Source organism: Rana temporaria, chromosome 7, assembly GCF_905171775.1.
Source record: "Rana temporaria chromosome 7, aRanTem1.1, whole genome shotgun sequence".
Classification (NCBI taxonomy): Eukaryota; Metazoa; Chordata; class Amphibia; order Anura; family Ranidae; genus Rana; species Rana temporaria.
Genome location: NC_053495.1, coordinates 170,072,235 through 170,092,110, shown reverse-complemented (window position 1 = coordinate 170,092,110; position 19,876 = coordinate 170,072,235). Strand labels below are relative to the sequence as shown.

At 46.4% G+C, this 19,876-nt stretch overlaps 1 protein-coding gene across 1 annotated transcript; it reads right to left on the bottom strand.

Moving 5' to 3' along the window:
* Positions 1–699: 699 nt before the first annotated feature.
* LDLRAD1 (low density lipoprotein receptor class A domain containing 1) lies at positions 700–14,906 on the bottom strand. The gene is made up of 6 exons (XM_040360437.1): positions 14,637–14,906; positions 9,427–9,490; positions 9,212–9,334; positions 8,997–9,131; positions 3,104–3,232; positions 700–1,059 (listed from the first exon to the last, which is right to left on the bottom strand). The coding sequence occupies exons 1-6, from the start codon at positions 14,655–14,657 to the stop codon at positions 914–916; spliced, it is 618 nt and encodes a 205-aa protein (XP_040216371.1). The 5' UTR covers positions 14,658–14,906; the 3' UTR covers positions 700–913.
* Positions 14,907–19,876: the final 4,970 nt, after the last annotated feature.

The following is a 19,876-nucleotide window of genomic DNA, read 5'->3' as shown; positions in this document are numbered from 1 at the left end:
TCCCCCCCCATAGGGGAGAGCCGCGATCTGACAGGGCGGTCCCTGCACAGTGTGCGGGGACCGCCCTGTCATCCGTCGGTTCAGTGGGGATCAGCGGCGCGATCCCCGCTAAGCAAGCAAAGGTTCACCGGGTGGATCATCACGGATCCGTCCCCTGTGAAAGGGCCCTAAAGTGAACCTGTGGCCAGATAATGCACACTGCAGTATTTGCATCTTATGAACAAGCAGTAAAAGCACTTTAAAAAAAGATCGCATTCACCTCCTGTATCTAAATGCATTGTGGAGATGATAATTTTAATATTTCACAGCACAGACATTGAAATCTTAAACCTGAACTTCAGGGAACATACATAATTCTCTTTCAGTGGGACTGTCTCCTCACTGCAAGGGAGAAACGCTTGTTAGGTCCAGGGTAGAGCAAAAAGCACTTTTACCCACCTGATCCTCCCACAGGTTCCCTATGCGCTGCTTTATCGGTCCCTGCCGTCTTTTTACCTCTTTGCTATGATAGTTGCAGGTACTCTAAGGTCTTCAAGTAGGTTATATGATCTATAGCCCTGCATAATGGACATGAGAATGCCAAGGGACAGCCCACTGCTAGAGCATAGGGGAGTAGAGGAAAGTAAAAAAAAGAAAATTCCAGTACCCCAGACATAAACGGGCTTTTAACACTTGTGGTGTGGGGCAAGTTTTTTTTGGGTTTTTTTTCCCCTGGAGGTTTAAATTACATTTTCTATGGAGAGCAGATCTACCAGCCTTCTAAGATAAAACAAGTTTTTGGCTGGAGTCTGCTTTGAACTTTAAAAAAACAACTTTTATATACTGTTAGTGCTAATCTATTGGAAGCTCCAGTTTGGTCCAGTAATGTATATACAAGTACAGTATTATGTACATATTGAGATCACTGTCCTTGTTATTTGGTGCACACGTACTCATCAGACCAGTCCTCACAGTCTTGGATTCCATTCTGGCACAGGCTGCGAGGGATGCAGTAGCAGTATTGGTAAAGGACGGGATTGCATGACCACCATTGAGAACCACATGCAGGACAGGATGCCACTAAGAGACAGAGCACAGATAGATAAGAGAATCTTATTAGACCACTAGAGAATCGTTGATAATTTTGTAAACAAGCCAAGTTCAGATCCTTCATCTGCTGGATCTGAGCCATTTACTGTACTATGCCTAAATCAAAGGAGAACTAAAATGGGTTTGCTTTATTTATTTAAATTTTTTTGTAAAATTGGTTTGTTTTATATCTTTTTCTATAACATTTTTATACTGATTGCTTCAATGAAGCTGGTTCACACATGTGCGGGGTGGGCGTGGTGTAGTTTTGAAAAGGGTTCTGTGTGTTTTTGAGTCAGGTTCAGGTGCGACTTCAGGTAAAAATTTCCAAACCGCAGCCACATATGTGTGAACCCAGCCTTAGTCTTACATAAACAGAGCAGGCAGGGAGGGAAGGGATGAGGCACCTACAACCCCCCCCCCCCCACCTACATGTTGCAGGAATGCGGCCTGGTATGGTTCAGGAAGAGGGCGGGGCGCTCGCTTATCCCCCATCCCTTTCCTGACCTCAGCTGATGACTCATCGGTTGTTAAGGACGCGACGGCCGGCTTCCTGGCCCCCTGCTTAACAACCAGCTATATACAGTGTTCAAATAAAAAATGAAAAACGCATCAAAAATCGCATCACAAACACAACACTTGCATTTCTGGTGTGGTTCCATTGAAGTCTATTACCTGCAAATCGCTGTAAAAAAAAGTCCCCGACCCTTTCCAAAAGCTGCTAAACGCATAGATGTGAACTTGTACCATAGAAAACCATGTTAAATGCACTAAAAAACGAATAGGTGTGAACCTAGGGTAACTGGCCTGTCCAAAACAATCTAAGTCATGTGACTGGCACCTGCTGCCTTTTTGGTCAGGGAGCTCACTGCTACCACAGCCTAAAGCTGGCCATACACATACAGTATAGATTTAGTCTTAACAGATCCCTCCCTCCATGCTTTATGGTGCTGATGGACGAATCTCTTTCTTGCTGCCATTGTATTTTGAGATCCGCCGGCCCCGTCACCTGCCAAAATACCTTAACAGTGCCTGCATCTGCATTTTGCCTGGCTCTTTTGATTTTTCAATTGAAGGATGTTGGGTGGGAACGGGGCCGGCCTTTGGGGTGTGCGAGCTGTGCGGCCGTACAGGGCGCCATGGGCAACAGGGGCGCCGTGAGGCCATCACAGCTTGCAGAATGTGAGTAACTCCCCCTCCTCTCTCTCCTTCACACCCTCCTCTCTCTCCGTCACCCCCCTCCTCTCTCTCTGTCGCTCTCCCTCCTCTCTCTCTGTCACCCCCCTCCTCTTTCTTCTGTCACACCCCCTCTCTCTCTGTCACCCCCCTCTCTCTCTGTCACCCCCCTCTCTCTCTCTGTCCCCCCTCCTCCCTCTCTGTCAGCACCCCCTCCTCTCTGTCCCTCTCCTGCCTCCTCCCCCCTTTATCTCACCTCCCTCCTCCCACCTTTTTTACCTCCTCAGGGGATGGGGAACCCACGAGGTAGGCTATATGGGGCCCCAATTATTGCTGACAGCCACCCTATGAGTGAGTGTACCAGTTTGGATGTGTCTTGCCGACACACTTTGTGTATGTTTAGGTGACCAGGGGGGGGGGGGGGGGGGGGCGCCACAGGATTAGCTCGCACAGGGCGCCTGAACACCTAAGGCCAGTCCTGGGTGGGAAGCAGACAGCAGGGCGACCCACTGAGTGAATTTTATTCACTTCATCAGGAGCCAGCTGCAGTTTGCTACGTCTATGGCCAGCTAGAAATGAACACGGTGAGGTCTACAACTTGTGATGGGAAATGTTTTACTACAGTTCCAAGGCCTAATTTCTTGCTATCCCTGACCCCATACAGAACCTTCTTTCTGGTCGTGTTATGTGCTATGATACATTACTTAATGGCTTTTTGGGAGGCATAACAACATTCTACAATGTATTAGTTAAAAGTTTCACATTAGTCACATGGAACTTTGTTACGCGAACTTACAAAACAAGTTTTCATACTATCCGTTCCTGATCACACTACTATGATCACGTCTCTTATACTTACATGCTGTAGATTCATCTGAACAGTCTCCACAGTTATTGATTCCATTACACTTGTAATTACTGTAGATCCAGATCTGCGGGTTTCCACAGCGGAATATCAGATATCCAGGTAGATTATTAGGGAGGTTGCCTAGTAAATACAGCACAGAATACAGGTTGTTAGAACCAAAGTGCAGTGAAATAGGCTCAGGGCTGCTGTTAGAAATGACAGGACAGGACCCCCCCCCCCCACCTTTGAAAATATAAAATTATATTTTTGCTAAAATGGCTGTGATTCTATGCTTCGCAGCCATGCCAGAAATTATACCCTTATGCAAAGCAATAATAATTTAAAAAATCTGAATTTTCGAAATTGTGGAATTTTCGTTTTTTTTTTATTTATTTTCATATTTTAGAAATTCCGAAATCCCGAATAATTTTTTTTTCGTACTTCCGAATTTTTTCATTTCCGAATTTTTAGAATTTCCGAAAATTAGTTTTTTTCATTTTCGTTTCATTCGGGTTTTTTTTTTTTGGAAATTTCGTTTTTTCCGTTTCATTCGTTTTTTGCTTTTTCGGATTTTACGAATTTACGAAAAAAGCAATAAAATGGAAAAAAGTTTTTTCGATTTTCCCAAATTTACAAAAAAAAAAAAAACGAATGAAACAAAAAAAGAAAAAACTTTTTTTTATAATTTCCCAAAAAAATAAAAAAAAACGAAAATAACAAACGAAAAAAAAAAATTTTTTGGCAATGCACATGTCTACTCCACAGTAACCAAGAAACAAAGTTGTTGCATACTTTTCTTATTTAGTATTGCTCCTTGTCTGATGTTTATATAGAGCTACAAAGAACGCCTACACAATTGCAGCTACAGCAGACATCAAAGCACCAGGATGAATACAAGGTTTACTAGAAACCCTCCAATAGATGCATTATTGTAAGCCAAATGTAACCTTCCTATTGCAGTAGATTTTTATTGATGTTATGCGAAATGCCTGGTACACATTGTAATTTTTTAATGAAAAAAAAACTGAGGCGGTCTCTGTACTATGTGATGTTAGTACAGTGATCTCCCCATTAAGCTATTGTGTCCTGACAGGGGGAGTGCCCCCCAACTCCTGCTAGAACCCTGCTGCTGTTTTTCCAGCATGCCCGTTCAACAGAAGCTGGACAGGCTGCTGTACACCTGGGCCGAATGGTGGCCAGTTTTTGTTGAACCGGCTGATTTTTGGCTTGTGTGTACCAGGCTTTAATAAACTACTCAGACCCTCCCTACTCTCCAACTTCCACAGCATAGAGGCCGATCATTCTGTAGCCCCAAAGTAAATACAGAGAGGGCTATTTACTATCCTGTTTCCTCTGGAAGTGAGCACTGGACACAGAACTGAAATTCTAACATGATCAATAGATATACTGTAACATAATGTTTTAATGTTATATTTAATAAACTAAAAGGGAGCAAATAGGAGGAGTTCATTGTTGGCGTTTACTTTTATGAAGCTGTAAGGGCCGGTTTACACCACATGCAGTCCAGTGTTTTTTTGTTTTTTTTTCTGCATTAAAAACACATAGATAGTAAGTTATATGGTTTCCAATGCATTTTTTCCTGCACTGAGCTGTACTGGAACGCGGTAAAACGTATAAAAAAAAGCACTGGAATGCACCAAAAATGCACATGTCCAAATTTAAGGTGTGAAAAAAAGGAGGAAAATTCACTGGCAAGCTTCAAAAACGCACCGGAAATGCATTAAAAACATGCATGCAGAAAATGCATCCGGAACACTGTGTTTCTATGGTATCCAATTTCCATTTGAACCATTGCATAAGTAGAAGATGTGGGTTGTAACTACCACAGAATGCAACTGATGATGCTATATCAACACAGCAACAAGCTTCCTGGTACTGCCCCCCAGGTGCATGGATCTTTGCTGGGGAGGGGAAGACAGTTTCCTTTGCTCTATCTAACTGTTGGGGAGGGAGGACAGCTTCCTCCACTCCCTGGTCCTTGGCCTGCAGCTGGGTAGTGGAAAGGCTTCCTCCCCCGAATCTCTGACTTCCACTGGGGAAGAATCGCCACTTTCTCACTCCGGGCCTCCGGAACTGCCACGGGTGTAGGGCAGGGGTCTTGAACCCTCTGTCTGGTTGCCAACACTTCAGCTGGAGAAGTTTGTAACTACACTGATGCTGCTGGCAGGAAATCCCATGTCCCTGTCAGTTGTATGGGAGGAAGGCCGGCTGCCTCTTCTCTCAGGGAAGCTGAAGCCGCTGTTGGTGCCGGACAGAGCTCATGCTGTTCTGCCCTCAGGCCAGCTCTGGGAAGCAAAATGAAAAGTTGGTGGCCTTGCACAAATTCTCCAGGGTCATAGATTGTTGCTGCCAGAGACACTTTGCCTTGATGCCAGCTCCTGTGCTAGAGGTTCACTGGGTTGTGTTCTCCTTAGCAGAAATATCTATTAAATCCCCAGTGTCTGGAATTGCTGAAAATCCAGGGCACATGCTGGTGGCAATTGGGCCCAGTGCCAGCACTTTGGCAGGCGGCTTATAATCCATAATATCCTCCAATGAAAAGTCAATAAAATCCATGCTTTCTGTGATTTGTGGCTAGGGAGTGAGGATAGTTTCCTCTCCTCCCTGATCCTTGAACCTCTGCTGAGGAGATGAGCCGACTGCTTCATGTACCCTTATCCGCCTGCTGGACAGACGCATTCCTTCATCCAAGCTCGTCCTGTGCAGAAACAGGTTCGTCAAGGTGAGTCAACCCTTGATGCATCCGCCATAAAAGTTCTGCTTCCGTAGTTGGAGGTGAGCACAGCACACTGCTATTCTGACCCATTATTGACACTTCAGCCAGGATTTCAGAGCTGTTGGCTGGTACTTCCTGATAGTCCCAGGCGAATGGAGCCATGCCCTGCTGCTGAGCAGAGACTAGCAGCCATCAGTAGGTGATCTCCCATTCCTAAATGGCTAGAAACTCCAAATCTTCCTGTGCCCAAAGCGCTTCTAAACCATTGAGTCTCTGTACTCCAAGATTTCCTGTAAACGCCACTCCAGATCGCTCCCAAAGTCAGGGTCCTTGGACAGCCTCCAGTACTACAGCCCCAGGCCACTGGAGCCAAATCCTTCCATCTGGCTGTCATCCTCTGTCCACGGGTACACTTGGGCTAAATACCAGCAGAGGGCTCTGTAGCTCTCGTCCAGCTGCATCTCTGCCTGGACCAGCCTGCTTCCCTCAGCTATCTATTCCTTGTGCGGTTGCTTGCCCAATAACAGCATTCGCACTTCGTACTGCGACCAGTACCTTTCCTGGATGGAGGGGAGAATTTTTCCCTGGTGGAGCTGCTCACGGGCTAGCGCTTCCTTCCAGAGTTGCCAGTGGACAGAATCATACCATCAGGCCCTGCACTGACACTTGTCCCCGGTGGTGTATCCTCTCACAGCCTCCTTCCAAATTCCTCTCCCATGGCGGTTGGTATCTATGCCTCTCTTATTCTGCTATCCAGACCATGGATCCCAGTGGGGGCTTGGATGTCCCAGAGTGCAGGAAGCATCCTACTGCTTGCCACCAAATGTGAAGGAACCGCTTGGCACCCCGATTAGGTGCTTCTGCCAAACTGTGCCTCCTGCCCTCCAAACCATTACAACAGGAAGGCATGAGGCTAATACCAGCTCTTTTTACACCAACCATTGTACACAGACAAGATGTTGAGGTCATTTCCAAAGGAATGACTGTTTATTGAAACTCCAGACACATACTTTATACCCCACAGGAGGATATTCCCCTCCTGATCATATTACCTTAACAATACAAACCATAAACAGGAATATAATTACCATAGCTTAACAACAGCCAACATATACTATAAACATTACGTTAATTAAACAAATAGCCTTAATTAGTCAAGGGGTGACCAGACCATCCGGCAACAAAGTACATTACACATTATCATAAGTGTAAACACATAACATCTCTCAATAGTTCCATAACAAGTTAAAGTATTCACAAGATTAATCTCACCTACAAGAGATGCTCAGACAGACAGAAACAATAGGTGACCCCTCCAACAACCTAGAAAAGTCATCTGAAGGCAAACAATGTTCCAAAAGTCTAATACAGTGGAATTACTTTATCTTCATAGATCTCTTGAGGATTATGGTTGATAAATATTTCTATCCCAAATGAAGGAGCGTCTCCAACCCAGTCTGCAGGAGGGCCACCATATTTCCTCTGACCATTACCTTGTACAAGATTAATATTACACCTTTCCATCCACTCCATTCTCCAGAAGGAAAGCTTTATTGTCCTAATTCAGAGAATTAATCCAAGACTTTCAGCATCCAATAGGTTATTGTCCATCATTGGAAAATGATCTGCTCTCTCCATGGAGCATAATCAGTGGGTAGGAGGCTTGCCCCTAGTCTTCTCCAAAAGCCCCAGTCCTTGTTGGGTCTGCTACATTCACATGGGAGTTTCGCTGAGGCGGGGGCAGTTGTAAATGTTGCTTTCATACACACTGTCCTATTGTGTCTGTAGCAGTGACTGTTCGAATACAACTCTGAACAAATCAATGGCAGGCGGCGCTGCTGTTCGCATGTAACCTTACTCATTCGAGCGGTTTCATGGTAATAGAGTCTCTGACACTGTATGCAGCCAGTGTACATTGACTGCAGCTCATCAGCCAGTTTGTATGCGGCCATAGCGCAGGCTGCTGCTACGTGCAGAGGCTGTGCTTAGCTACCCTAATCCATGGTTAAACTTCTGCGTCAATGTAGCTTTAAGCCTCATACACACGCTCAGATTTTCCGACGGGAATTGTGTGATGGCAGGATGTTGTCGGATAATCTGACCGTTTGTATGCTCCATCGGACAACTGATGTCGGATTTTCTGACAACAAATGTGGAATAGCATTCTTTAACATTTTCCAACAACAAATGTGTGATGTCAGAATATCTGATCGTGTGTACACACACAAAATACAAAGTACAAACACGCATGCTCAGAAGCAATGCTCACCATAACACATTAGCAGAAGTTGCCCAAATGGTGGCGCTAAAGAGCTGAAAAAAACACATAGATTTGCGTTTGTTGGCCAAAAATTCTTTGTCGTTTGTATGCAATACAAGTTCACGGCCAATGCCCTTCAGACAAAAGTCCTACGCCTTTTCTGCGGAAAATCCGATCGTGTGAACCAGGCTTTGGACAAATTAAAGCTTAATGTCAATTGTCAACCAACACATTCTTAGCCGTTACAGCAGCTGTTCTTTTGGGAAATAATGAGAATAAAAGTAGAACGTGAATGGTTTATACCAGTGATGGCAAACCTGGTCAACCCAGATGTTTTGGAACTACATTTCCCATGATGCTCTACAGTATAGATGAGCATCATGAGAAAAGTAGTTCCAAAACATCTGGGGTGCCAAGGTTTGCCATCACTGGTTTATGGTTTCTCCCAACCCTTTCTAATTGCCCTTTTTGCTGGACAGTTTGATCTACTGGCAGGATCAACAGGTAATAAAAACTGCTACGGGCGGCTCAGAAAACAAACCCTACATACTAATGCTATTGACAGACTGCAGCAAATATTTCATTATTGATTTTGCCCAGGGCTTTTTTTCAGGGGGAACTTGGGGGAACTCGGTTCCACCACCTCTGGCTCAGACCCTTTGGGGTCTAGTTTCTGTGGTTTCTGTTTCTGTGTTTACAAGCAACAGCTCTGCACTCTGTGCATAACCCTCTGAACTCTGCACTCTGTATGTAATGCAATCCTGGTATTTAATGTCCCTTTAAAACCCTTCTACTGTTTGTGAAATCTGAACGGGGTCGTGGTTGAGTTCCTGCACCTATTTTCTGAGAAAAAAAGCTCTGATTTTGCCTATACTTAGACTACCCTTCCAACTCCGGGTTGTACTTACTGCACATAGAAGCAACTTCATCCTCCCCACTTCCGCAGTCACTGAGGGAGTCACAGACCTGTGATGGCAGCAGACATGTAATCCTATCATTGCACAGGAATCCCGTGTAATTGCCTATGACACAGTAGCGGCTCTCTGCAGGCAAACAAAGGAACTGTTATTAATTATTAATATTCCTCTATCTGAGTAATAATATTAAAATGGTCGCAAGTTACCTGGTGTTTTTGCAGGAAGGGCAAAAATAACTGTGCATGCAATGACAGCTGCGACAATCATCAGGGTGAAAAAAATGAGAGATATTATACACACACAACGTCTGGAACAGCCGCAACACAAGTCTGAGAATAAAACAGAACACCCTTCATCAGGACACGGCAAAGCTAGATAAAGGTAGGGAAGGAAAGAAATGGGTAATATCTGGTCCTGTTACCTTTTTCAGTTCTGGAGAGCATTGTCACGGTAGAACCAAACGAGGTGGCATCCATACTTCTCCTCTGCAATAATGAACACAAACAGGAATACTCTAAAGGCAATCTGTGTTATAATTTATAAATGTGTAGGCAGCTGCTAGGGATACATTTGTTTTCATGGATCCTGGGAAACAGGGTGACTGGTTTGTCTGGTCCCTTTTTTTTGTACTGCCCAGTTTACAGGGTGTCCAAGCCACCATTGAAGTGGTGTCATTGATAACTAAGGTATGGTGGCATAAACACGCAAAGTCTTTGAAGAATTGTATTTCTAATGGCAGGGGCGGACTGACAACTCATGGGGCCCCCGGGCAACAGAAGATTATGGGGCCCCTGGGCTTACAGATGGCCACCACGCCAGGAGGCAGTGCAGAGGCAGGGCAGCTAAAATGTTGGGATTTTCACATCAAAAGCATGTCGGTTTCGGACATATCAGGGACAGATGTAAAAAAAAACAGATTTTTACATACTGTCCCTGGTTTTACAACCCTAGTGGCATGGGGCCCTCGGGCAGTGCCCGAGTGACTCACTGGTCAGTCCGCTGATATGGACTAATTAATTGATTTCCTGAGAATCTCAGGCTAACCCATTCCTGCCGCCTGATTCAAATTACTGAGAGCATGCAATCCAGACAAAATGATTTCACATGCTCACCTTGCAACGGTCAACAGCCAAGAATAGGCCGAGCTATGGCCCACACAGCTTTATTAAAAACATAGAATCACAAAACATGCATTGATTGGTTCACATTATACAGATACACCCACTCTACCCTCCTCCCCTGTGTGGCTTGTCCTTGGCATGAAGCTTCTCATTGGTCAGTTCACATAAAAGGGTGGTTTCTCCTTGAAAGTCCATTTTTTGGCATGCACACACACCCTTCTTGTCATGTGGCATAAAGTCCCCTCAGTAAAGCAGACAAGTTTCCTCCACAAGCTTTCAGGAGGGCTTGGGAGTGAGAGCTTAGAGTGGAGAGTGGGGGGGATGACATCTGCTCTTAATAACATGTCCTTTTGTTACTCCATTTCAAATGGTAACTTTTACAAGGTAATATCTGCTTCTTCATATTTTCAATGCTGGGTTCATAACTTTAAAACAATATCTGATAAATCTTATCAAGGAAAAAAAGCAGTATTGTGACATCTTTTCACACATGCATATATATAAAAAGAAATATAAAAACAACAATATAGAAACAATATGAAAATATAAAAGACATTAAACATTTTAGTGGTTCTGATAAAAGAATTCAAAATATAAATTTTATCCAGATCCATCACACCGCCCCTGTCTAATGGTACCCAGAGACTTGCTTTTTTTATTCTTGGCGTCACTTTAAAAATAGCTTCACTGTCCAAAAAAAATTCAGACACTATAAAGTACAATTCCAGCCAAAGGGTAGGTTTAGAGGAGCTTTTTTTTTTACAGTCTTTTTAACATTGAGAAATCTTTGAAATAATTTCCAGTCTTAAAGGAGAAGTCCATCCTGAGCTTTTTAGGCTGGGCCTCTGGGTCACAGGAGTGCAATTAGTTTTACACTCCAGTGACCCGTTTTCAGCGGAGGGTGGTCTGAAGTCCGCTCTCCGCTGACGTCACTGCCATCAGTCGGGGCAGCGCGTCATCACGACTTCCAAGTCGGAATCCGTCAGCTGCCCTAATTAATGACAGCCTCTCCCCACCCCCCCACTGCTCGACGCTCCAATGAGCGATGAGAAGTAGAGCAGAAGCCATGCTGACCGACAGTCAGTATGGCTCTGCCCGGGGAGGAGTGAGAACTGAGCCATCGGCGGTGTTCGGTGGCTTGGTTCTCAGTGAAGAGATGCCGGGGGACAGCCTGATGCTCCATCCACGAGGTCAGTATGAATAGCAAAAAAAAAAAAAAACATACTTCTCTTTTAAGGAACCCTTGCTAATATTAATTATATCCACAATTCATTGATCTTTAGCATGATGGTGAGTGGGAAGAATGCTCCTTACATTTGTGGAGCACAGAGAGATCACCCCACCCCCTTATAGCTAAAAAGATCATTGGTGTCAGTGGATGCTTATCTGAGAGGCAGAAAGTACTCATTGATCAAGGAACCGCTAGCAACCTCTGGAAGAACCCTGGTTGACAAAGACTGAGGTAGAAACTCAGTTTTTTTTCTGTCAATGCACCTATTGTAATTGTCAGGACAGGAAGTACAGTGTCACCTCAGATTGCGAGTAATGCGGTTAACTAGCATTTTGCAATACGAACATTGTATTTTTAAAAATCCGGACTCGGTTTGCGAATGTTGTCTCGCAAAACAAGCAGGGTTCAAGCCACAGCGGGGTGCAGTACCGCGTTTGGCCTGAGGTGGGGGGGGCGCCAGAGCCAAACGGAGCCAATCGGCACCATTCGTAAATGCTCAGAAATACTGGGCCAGATTCAGAAAGATCAGCGGCTCTTTCTGCTGGCGTACGTTACGCCGCCGCAAGTTTTTCAAGCAAGTGCTGTATTCACAAAGCACTTGCCTGTAAAGTTGCGGCGGCGTAGCGTAAATTACCCGGCGGAATTCAAATTCGGTGGGTAGGGGGCGTGTATCATTTAAATGATGCGCGTCCCCGCGCCGAACGAACTGCGCATGCGCCGGCAGCGACTGAATCCCAGTGCGCATGCTCCAAACTTACGCAAACAACGTAAAAATTTCAAAACTCGGCACGGGAACGATGGCCATACTTAACATTAGCTACCCCTCATATAGCAGGGGTAACTATACACCGGAAAAAGCCGAACGCAAACAACGTAAAAAAAAAGCGCCGGGCGGTCGTTCGTTTCTGAATCGGCGTAACTCCTCATTTGCATATTCCTTGCATAATAATACGGAAGCGCCACCTAGCGGCCGGCCTGGAATTGCAGCCTAAGATCCGACGGTGTAAGACACTTAAACCTGTCGGATCTTAGGGATATCTATGCGTAACTGATTCTATGAATCAGGCGCATAGATACGACCATCGGAACTCAGAGATACAACGGCGTATCAGGAGATACGCCGTCGTATCTCTTTCTGAATCCGGCCCACTGTGTTTCCAAGCCTTTCAGATGTTTGCCGAAGTCAGCCGAACTGTCCTTGGGCCTTTCCATGTGTTTTCAAGGCTCTCTGGCGCCCCCCACCTCTGGCCACATGCGGTATTACATGCCATTGAAGTCAACGCGGAACAAATTATTTTCGTTTCCATTGACTTCAATGGGGAAACTCGCTTTGATATGTGAGTACTTTGGATTACAAGCATTCTCCTCCTGGAATGGATTATGCTCGTAATCCGAGGTTCCACTGTAATGGGAAATATCTCCCGAGAACACATACAAAGAAACAATAACACATTTTTAGTAGTTAGTTAGAATGAGATATGAGATGAATGAATGACTTGTATAGCGCTACACATGCGAACTAAATCACCTCTAGGCGATTTTTCCAGACAGTGTCTGCTTGGCTGGTGCGGTCATTTTACCCCGTAGGATCTTGACACGCTTGGGACACACAGTAAATACACACAGATATACATATATATATATATATATATACTGGGCCAATTTGGACAAGATCCAATTTACCTACCAGCATGTCTTTGGAGTTTTGGAGGAAACCGGAGTACCCGGAGGAAACCCACGCAGGCACAGGGAGAACATGCAAACTCCAGGCAGATGGTGTCGTGGTCAGGATTAGAACCAGTGACCCTTTTGCTGCTAGGCGAAAGTGCTACTCGCTACACCACTGTGCTGCCCTCTTCAAAGATCTTGTGCCAGACCTTTTTAAGTCTGTCAAAAGCCTAGCCTCCTTACCGCAAAGGCCAGTTATAGGTGAGGGCAGTGGCCATTTGTTTGTACAGGTGAAATATTGGTAAGGGGATGCACTGGACACCTTTGCTGCTATTGTGCTATATTCTGGGTGTCCAGTGTGCCCCTGTGCCTTGAAGGTGGGGTGGGCTCCCTCCAAGCTCACATGCCCTCTGCCTGCTTCCACTGTTGGTTTCCAAAAATTTTGGGTGCGCGATATATACGCCGATACTGCTGTTCCCGGGCGCCGCCAAAATAGACCGAGCCGAGTGTACTCGGCTAGGCTCGGCCACGCTCGGCTCCGCCCGCAGCCACGCGAGAGGAGCCGAGACAAGCCGAGCACCGCAGCGTAGAGCTGAGAGCCAAGCCGAGTGTACTGCGCACTCGGCTAGGCTCGGCCACGCTCGGCTCCATCCGCAGCCACGCGAGAGGAGCCGAACACACAGGAAATCCAGCTCCTCTCGGCGCCAAATCCAAAAACAAACACCGTTGCAACCCCGGGCAAGGTGCGGATGGACTTGACGGACCCCGCGAGGAAGCCGCAGACGGACACCTCCAAAGCCGCAGATGGACACCCACAAGGCTGGACAGACCCCGCCCAAGGAAGCCGCAGACGGACACCCACAAGGCTGGACGAACCCCGCACTAGGCCGCAGACAGACGCCGGACAAGGCCGCCGATGGACACAGGGCAAAAATGTAATTTTTTTTTTTTTTTACTAAAAATACTTTCCAAAGTTTGGGGTGCGCGTTATACCCCGATAAATACGGTATATTTTTTTTTTAAATTGCCTTTCATTTGTTTATAGGGCAAAACATTAAAAACACAGTGGTGATCAAATACCACCATTGTGTGAATTAAAAAAACAAATTAATTTGTGTACAGCATTGCGTGACCACGCAATTCTCAGTTAAAGTAACGGCGCCAAAAAGCAAAAAATTGGTCACAAAGAGGGGTAAATCTTCCAGAGGTCAAGTGGTTAACAGACAAGTCCTTTTTACATCCGGGGGCCCTTAGATCCAACACGGGTCCACCACAGTCCACTGTAGAAATGCAGACACAAAACTGAACAGGCAGGAATGTCACCAAAAGTGACAACTGTCTCATTTTGCGCTGATTTGATCTGCCTTACGGATTTCCTGCTGAATGGAGCAGATTGCACTCGTATGAAAGGACCCCCAAGAACCTGAAAATTTCACAACCTTCCCTCACTCTATGGAAAAAAAAATGGCTGGACCTTGCCTGTGACATATTTCTCCTATGACAACTTTCCTTTCCTAATAGCATATAAACAAGTAATATTGTTGTAATCGCTTCCTAAAAGCGAACTATCATGTAGAATACACAGACACAAACCCATCGTTATTTTCTCACCTTTGGGTAGGTCCGGTTCATGGTTTACGACTGTTTAATCGCAGATTGAGTTGAAGGTGAACTTTTTGGCTCCACAGGTGTGTACTGTGTGTCTATGTTCCTGTTAGAAGGTTATACAGAGAACCAGCCCTGATTCCAGTTACCAGGAGACCAGCCAAACACTGACAACTTGTAGCCGAGGGGACCTGACACTGATGTACACAATTAGTCACCTACTTGTTACATGGATAATGACCTAAACTCGGCCTGTCCGCCAGCAGGGAAATCACATATTAAACGCTTCATTTCATTCCAAAAAATCATTTGAGACACACCAAGAAGCAGCTATGCGGCCTGCCAAGGCAAGCAGTAGTAGTAGTATGGATGTGGAACACTGCTTTCCAGCTTTGTTTACATCAAGGGTCAGCAACCTTCTTCCACTTAAAGGGGTTGTAAACCTTCATGTTTTTTTCACCTTAAAGGGGTTGTAGTGAGGAAGTGTGTGGCTGAGGATTCGGATTTTACTGCCCCCTTTCCAATCCTGGCACCCAAAGGTGTCTGACGCCAGCCATCATGGTCTGGAGATTAGGTTCCTGTCCCTAGGGAAAATGGGGTTCCTACCCTTAGGGGAGATGGGGGGCCTTGTCCCCAAGGGTGATGTGATCCCCAATAGAGTTCCCCCTTTCTATTGCAGCATCCTCTGTACCCCTTCACATCACTCCCATAGTGTCATCCCCCCCCCCCCCCCACAGCAGTAGCCTCTGTTCCTTGCACCCCCTACTGTAGTGTCCTACCTTACACAGGTGAACTCTCCTACCTTACACAGGTGTACAGCAGAGGAGAGATCGGCCGGTATCACAGGTCTGGATGGGGGCAGGAACTGCTGATGTTACCTTTTCACATTAACAGGCTGGTGACTGGTTGCTAGGATCGCCTTGCAACCAATCATCTACTGTTTAATGTCAAAACAATTACAAGACCGTCTAGAGCACTGTGCAACATTGCGGCCACCATCTAGAGCACTGTGCAGCATTGCGGCCACCATCTAGAGCACTGTGCAGCATTGCGGCCACCATCTAGAGCACTGTGCAGCATTGCGGCCACCATCTAGAGCACTGTGCAGCATTGCGGCCACCGTCTAGAGCACTGTGCAGCATTGCGGCCACCATCTAGAGCACTGTGCAGCATTGCAGCCACCATCTAGAGCACTGTGCAGCATTGCAGCCACCATCTAGAGCACTGTGCAGCATTGCAGCCACCATCTAGAGCACTGTGCAGCATTGCGGCCACCGTCTAGAGCAGAGGTGTCAAACACAAGGCCCGCGGGCCAAATCCGACCCTCCAGGCCATTTCATGTGGCCCTCGCACCTCTTCTGCCCTCCTCTGGTCCTACTACAGACCCTTAATTTCTGCTTTCAAGCAATGCATCCAGCTTTTTCCCAGCAGCATAAGGAAAGGGGGGGGGTGCACTGTTATGTAAGGGAGAGTGGGGGACTCAACTTCTGATGGTGGGGTGGCTCTTGACATCTAATGTAAGGAGAGGGGATGCGCTGGACATCTAATCTTACAGATACAACCGGCCCTTTTGAGGGCAATCATAATGCTCATGCGGCCCACGATAAAATTGAGTTTGACACCCCTGGTCTAGAGTATTGTGCAGCATTGCGGCCACCGTCTAGAGCACTGTGCAGCATTGCGGCCACCGTCCAGAGCACTGTGCAGCTTAAATTACGCATTACAATTTAGCTAAACCCCGGCTGAGCCACGTTTTTACTGCCTGCCTATTGGTCCCACTTAAAGGAGATGTATGGGGTTGGGGTTTTTCCCTAATCATACTTACCTAGATGGATGCCGCATCTGTCCGATGTTGCATCTGTCCCTGGCGTCTCTTCCCTGAGAGGAGAGCTGCTGACTGTCAATCAGCAGCTCTTAAGCTCTGCTACTCCAAAAAAAACACAAAAACGCAGTACTTGTGCTTTGGATGCGGGTCCATTGAATTCTATTACATGCAAAACGCTGCTTTTTGCGGGAAAAAAGTCCCCGACCCTTTCCAAAAACGCAGAGGCACAAAAAAGCATTGATGTGAACATGTTCCATAGGAACCCATGTTAAAAAATTAGTGTGAATGGAGCCTCAGACCGAATTGCACTCCTGTGACTCTTAGAAGCCCAGGCAAACAAGCTCAGGCTGGACATCTCCTTGAGGCTGGGTTCACACCTATGCGAATGGCTTACACCATTAATGAACTCTCAAGTCGCATGACAAGTCACGGCAGTGTGAACCATGGCTTACCGTCTCCTGGCTGCCCATAAGTTTCAATGGAAAGAGGGCACAGAGATGAAGGGGGACTGAATCCAGTGGCACCAGAGCTTCTGCTGCTTCCACTGTAACTGTACCTGAAAACAAACCCATCCAGTTTGTTCTTGAACCTGGAGACCAGGCTATCCACATCTGACATCCCCCGCCCATAACACCGCCAGCTTTAGATTCCATGCCCTCAGGTCCTGATTCTGTTGACTGAAGAAGTCTGCTTGCTAATCGTCAATGTCAGGGATGTAAATGAAGGACAAGTCTAGAAGATGATGTTTTGTCCAGGACAAGATCCACTTTACATTTAAATCATGGAGAAGGCAGGGAGAGAATCTTCCACTTGTAGCCCCTTGCTACCACATCCCACACTCAAGCATCTGAGATGCATGCTATCCAATTATTCCTAAAGGCTAATAGACATCCCCCTACTTTGGAAAGTGGCAGCACACCTTAATGCGGAATCAGATTTGGCTAAGGGCCCTTTCACATGGGCAGACCAACCGGGTCAGCCTCTCAGGTTTTTTAGAATGACCCAATCAGGGCCCTCTAGTTTACTTTATGAAGTGGCAGGTGTCAATGGACATGGACATCCGTTCCCCATCCATCTGGCAGATCGGATGGTAGTTTGGTGTAAATAGACAGGTGGTCCATTTACATCCGACCACCCATACAGGAGAGCGGGCTGGGTCTGTGTCCTCTCTGTATAAGTGGAGCAGACACGGACCAGCCCGCTCAGTGGGAATCAGCGGACAGATTCCCTGCTGAGCAGGTAAACTCCGCCACCAGTTTCTTGGTTGATTGCTTTTGGCAGAAGCTGTGTGGCTTTTTTTTTTTTTTCACAGGGCATCAGAGCAGCCCTGGGGGCAATTGCCTCCCTGCCCAGGTCGCCCTGATGCCGTTAAAAAAAAAAAAGGCCACACAGCTTCTGCCAGAAGCGATTAGCCAGGGCTCAAGTCCTGCGGGAACGCGTGGGAACGGAGTTCCTGCACTTTTTTCACAGCAGGAACGCAGTTCCCTTTGCAGGACTAGAGCAGCCGAGCTGCCCGAGCCAATCCTTCACTAAGCGTCGATGCCACGCTCGAGTCACTGTCAGGGGCAGGCGAACCTTAGTAATCCTTTATGTTACTGGCCGCTTGCTGTATATGGATTCATCAGGTAGTGTGCAGGTATTCCATCACTTCCTCGATGCCGCAATGTCTCCTGGGAGCTTTTGTCATTGTTCCCAGGAAACATTGCGGAGGTCTGCCGCGAGTTATCTTGGGATTTAGAAAGAACTTGCTTCTTTCTAAATCCCGCGATAACTGGCGGCAGACCTCCGCAATGTCTCCTGGGAACAATGACAAAAGCTCCCAGGAGACATTGCCGTATCGAAGAAGTGACAGAATACCCGCACACTACCCGATGAATCCATATACAGCAAGCGGCCAGTAACATAAAGGATTACTAAGGTACAATGGATCGAAAAAAAAAAAACATTTGGTTTAGTAATTATGCAAATTAGCGTATTAATTTTTTATTTTTTGGTGGGGGAGTTCCCACACTTTTTTCCCCAGGACTTGACCCCTGCGATTAGCCAACTGTCAGAGAAGTTCCCACTTACAGCTTGGGTATGAAACACCACTCTCTGTCAAAGTCCCACCTTCATGACTAGCTCCTATGATAGACAACACACCAGTCCAATGCCAGTCCAGGAGGCAGGACTTTGACAGCAGCCAGCGTTTCATCTTCAAGCTGTCACAGCGAGAAATCCCGGCTGTGTGTGATCCGGTTGCCAATTCTCCCAATTCCTTTCCTGTGATATATGCTGCACTGATATGCTTTATGTTAATATTGTTGTTAACCACTTGCCGCCCGCCAATGACATATTGACGGCGGCAAAGTGGTTGTAGAATCCTGACCGGACGTCATATGACGTCCTCAGGATTCTGAGCCGCTGCGCGCCCCCGGGGGCGCGCATCGCGGCGATCGTTGTTGCGGGGTGTCAGTCAGACACCCCGCAACACCGATCTCGGTAAAGAGTCTCTCACGGAGACTCTTTACCACGTGATCAGCCGTGTCGAATCACGGCTGATCACGATGTAAACAGGAAGAGCCGTCGATGGCTCTTCCTCACTCGCGTCTGACAGACGCGAGTAGAGGAGAGCCGATCGGCGGCTCTCCTGACAGGGGGGGGGGGGGGGGTCGCGCTGATTGTTTATCAGCGCAGCCCCCCCTCGGATCGCCACATGGACCACTCAAAAAAGTCCTGCTAGCCGCATCTTTGAAGCGCTGTAGAAGCCGTGTATACACCACTCCTACAGCACCCCTGCCCATTGAAATGCAGCGGTGCTTTGCAGGCGGTTTTAACTCTTTTTCAGCTGCTAGCGGGGGTTAAAAGTGCACTGTTAGCGGCCGAACAGCGCCGCAAAAATGACGGTAAGGCGCCACTAAAAATAGCGGCACTTTACCACCGACGCCGCCCGCGCCCCAGTGTGAAAGTAGCCTTATTGTGATAAAATAAAGGCCCTATGTCAATAAGCACCAGGAGTCTGGAACGGTTACCTTTTAAAAGTATCAAACATATACTGCAGCATTGACATACTGGATGTCTTTACTCACAGATTTTAACACCGGACAGAATAAATACAATTCTCACCAAGAAAGTGTCACAGTTTGTGATTATTTATTACAGGAAAACTGTATAATTACACTTCAAACCCCTTGTAAACATTTAGAACCTCATTACCAATTTTTTTTATTAATTAGTTGCTAGGAGTTTTCACCCATTAGGTTTCTTTAAGAACCTATTCATTTGTGTTACATCACTGGACATCTTATACCTTGGTCCTCTAGCAGGAAAAATGTATGGCTCAGCTGTCCAACTCCATTACTAAGAGGCTGCAAACAGGCCAGATTTTGGGTCAGTAAAATGATTTTCTGTTGATTGCAGAATTCGTAAAATTGGAGATGAA

Bases quoted from the DNA above. Each gene is read 5' to 3' on its own strand.
- LDLRAD1 (XM_040360437.1), bottom strand. From the start codon at position 14,657: ATGAACCGGACCTACCCAAAG. The intron at 9,132-9,211 runs GTAACTTGCGAC...GTTTGCCTGCAG, and splicing joins CCTTCCTGCAAAAACACCAG to AGAGCCGCTACTGTGTCATA. The intron at 1,060-3,103 runs GTAAGTATAAGA...TCTGTCTCTTAG, and splicing joins TTCAGATGAATCTACAGCAT to TGGCATCCTGTCCTGCATGT.